General features: G+C 40.4%; 1 protein-coding gene across 1 annotated transcript in view; it reads right to left on the reverse strand.

Moving 5' to 3' along the window:
- LOC106876141 (cytochrome P450 4V2) overlaps positions 1–2,500 on the reverse strand; it is a 20,591-nt gene that overhangs the window by 6,098 nt on the left and 11,993 nt on the right. Inside the window, exons 9-11 of the mRNA XM_089352139.1 lie at positions 1,195–1,259; positions 281–347; positions 1–9 (exon numbers count right to left, since the gene is read on the reverse strand). The exon at positions 1–9 is cut by the window's left edge and continues 168 nt beyond it. Coding sequence (XP_089208265.1) covers positions 1–9; positions 281–347; positions 1,195–1,259 — 141 coding nt within the window. The remainder of the gene's footprint in view (positions 10–280; positions 348–1,194; positions 1,260–2,500) is intronic.

Below are 2,500 nucleotides of genomic sequence, written 5' to 3' on the forward strand. Positions count from 1 at the left end.
CATAAGGACCTGCAAAATTAAATACAGCACTTTAAATTTTTGTCACTCTCATAGACAGATATGGTAATATCTGTAGTTATTATATTTATTATTCAGTTATGAATGTATCAGCATAAATAGACATCATAGGTCTTCTTTCACCGAAAGGTAGCTATACATGAGAGTAGCTGGGTGTAATTTGTGTTCGATTAGGAATGTGATTCCTTCATAGAAACTGAAAAGTTAATTTCTGTGAGTAAGGCATTTGTTGCGTGTTTATATTTCTTAATAGTAAACTCACCAATATTGAAATCCTCAGCAGCCAATCGCCCAATAAGTGGTACTGATGGGTAAAGACGTTGCACTTCCTAGAACAAATGTAAAGATTATTATTCTTATTATTCTTAACTGAGGCATTTTGGTTCTTCAATTCACTTTGATAAAGACTTTTAATAACAGAAATCTTTAGCAAAATTTGAATATGTTGTGATTAGCTTTAAATGTTAGAAATTGTCAAAATTATTGAAATGTCGGAGAAATGCCTAGTGGTGTTTGTTCCAGCTACTTACTTCTACGTTCAAATACCCCCGCACTTAGCTTTCCATTTCCTCCTTTCTGTGCCTATAAAATACTAAGCAAGGAGTTCAATCTAAATAATTGATTCCTAATTTCTGAGTTTGAGTCTATGTTAGTATCAATTATTATTTTTGTATTCGATCAAGACAAATCTCATATATCTTTGTTCCGTATGTTCATTCCTATTTAAAAAAATTTTTCCAACGGAATTTGTATATTTTTTAGTTTGTCCGTAACTTATTCAGGAAAAGAGAGCTATAAAAACACTGTTTCTTCGCTAATGAAGGAGAATGTAAGCCTTTCTATCATTATTTCATGCCTTTTAGTGGACAAAATTATAAGCACAATAAAATGATATGTTACACTCAGCAAGCAAAAAAAAAAAAAACTATCCACTCTTCCTACAAAAGAATCCTGGGTCTTAAATACCAAGTACACAGTTTCATACGTCTTTTTTTTTTAAAGGGAGATGGATACTGACGATCAAATCCTACACCCAACAACAACCGGTCGATTTAAACCCACAAATCAGTAGTGCACGGGTACTGAACCCAATTGAAACTAACGCATTTCTGGATATGATTTATTCTTGGTTTTAACTTCTATTTTATTATAATTATTCGAGAAATTTTCATTTACCTTGATAACACATTCCAAATAGATTAATTTCTTAAGGTTTGACAGTTTGACTTCTTCAGATTCACCTTAAATAAGAAATCAAAATAATAGGTAGTAACTCTATAAGATGTACCCGGTGCAAGCTATGGACACATAAGAGGTGCAGCAACATCAAAGGCAGGTTAACTAGCAAGTTAGTTTTTGTTTGTGGCAGATGTTCAGGTGCAATAAAGACTGCAAACAAACAGGAAACAACTTCTATCTCATTCCAGGGTGAAAAACTAGAGGTAGTCGATAGCTTCCGCTATCTGGGCGACCAAGTTAGTAGTGGGGGTGGGTGCGCTGAAAGTGTAGCTGCTAGAATAAGAATAGCCTGGGCAAAGTTTAGAGAGCTCTTACCCCTGCTGGCGACAAAGGGACTCTCACTCAGAGTAAAAGGCAGACTGTATGACGCATGCGTACGAACAACCATGCTACATGGCAGTGAAACATGGGCTGTAACTGCTGAGGACATACGTAAGCTCGCAAGGAATGAAGCCAGTATGCTCCGTTGGATGTGTAATGTCAATGTGAATACCCGTCAGAGTGTAAGTATCTTGAGAGAAAAGCTGAACATTAGAAGCATCAGTTGTGGCGTGCAAGAGAGACGATTGCGCTGGTATGGACATGTGGTGAGAATGGAGGAGGATAGCTGCGTGAAAAAGTGCCACACCCTAACAGTTGAGGGAACCCGTGGAAGAGGTAGGCCCAGGAAGACCTGGGCTGAGGTGGTGAGGCAAGACCTTCGTACATTGGGCCTCACCGAGGCGATGACTACTGACCGAGACCTTTGGAAATGTGCTGTGCGTGAGAAGACCCGGCAAGCCAAGTAAGATCGTTGCCAGTGCCCCTGGACTGGTTCTTGTGCGGGTGGCACATGAGATGCACCATTTTGAGCGTGGCCGTTGCCAGTACCGCCTGACTGGCTCCTGTAGGATTTTCGAGCGAGATCGATGCCAGTGCCCCTGGACTGGCTTGTGCGGGTGGCACATAAAAGACACCATTTCGAGCGTAGCCGTTTTCGTGCAGGTGACACGTAAAAGCACCCACTACACTCTCTGAGTGGTTGGCGTTAGGAAGGGCATCCAGCTGTAGAAACTCTGCCAAATCAGACTGGAGCCTGGTGTTGCCATCCGGTTTCACCAGTCCTCAGTCAAATCGTCCAACCCATGCTAGCATGGAAAGCGGACGTTAAACGATGATGATGATGATGATGATGATTCACAGACAGAGGAGCGTCTACGAGAGCACGAAATCCAATATTTTAAAGATAACCTCTGGCGCATTT

Source organism: Octopus bimaculoides, chromosome 5 (genome assembly GCF_046866305.1).
Source record: "Octopus bimaculoides isolate indiv1 chromosome 5, ASM4686630v1, whole genome shotgun sequence".
Lineage (NCBI taxonomy): Eukaryota > Metazoa > Mollusca > Cephalopoda > Octopoda > Octopodidae > Octopus > Octopus bimaculoides.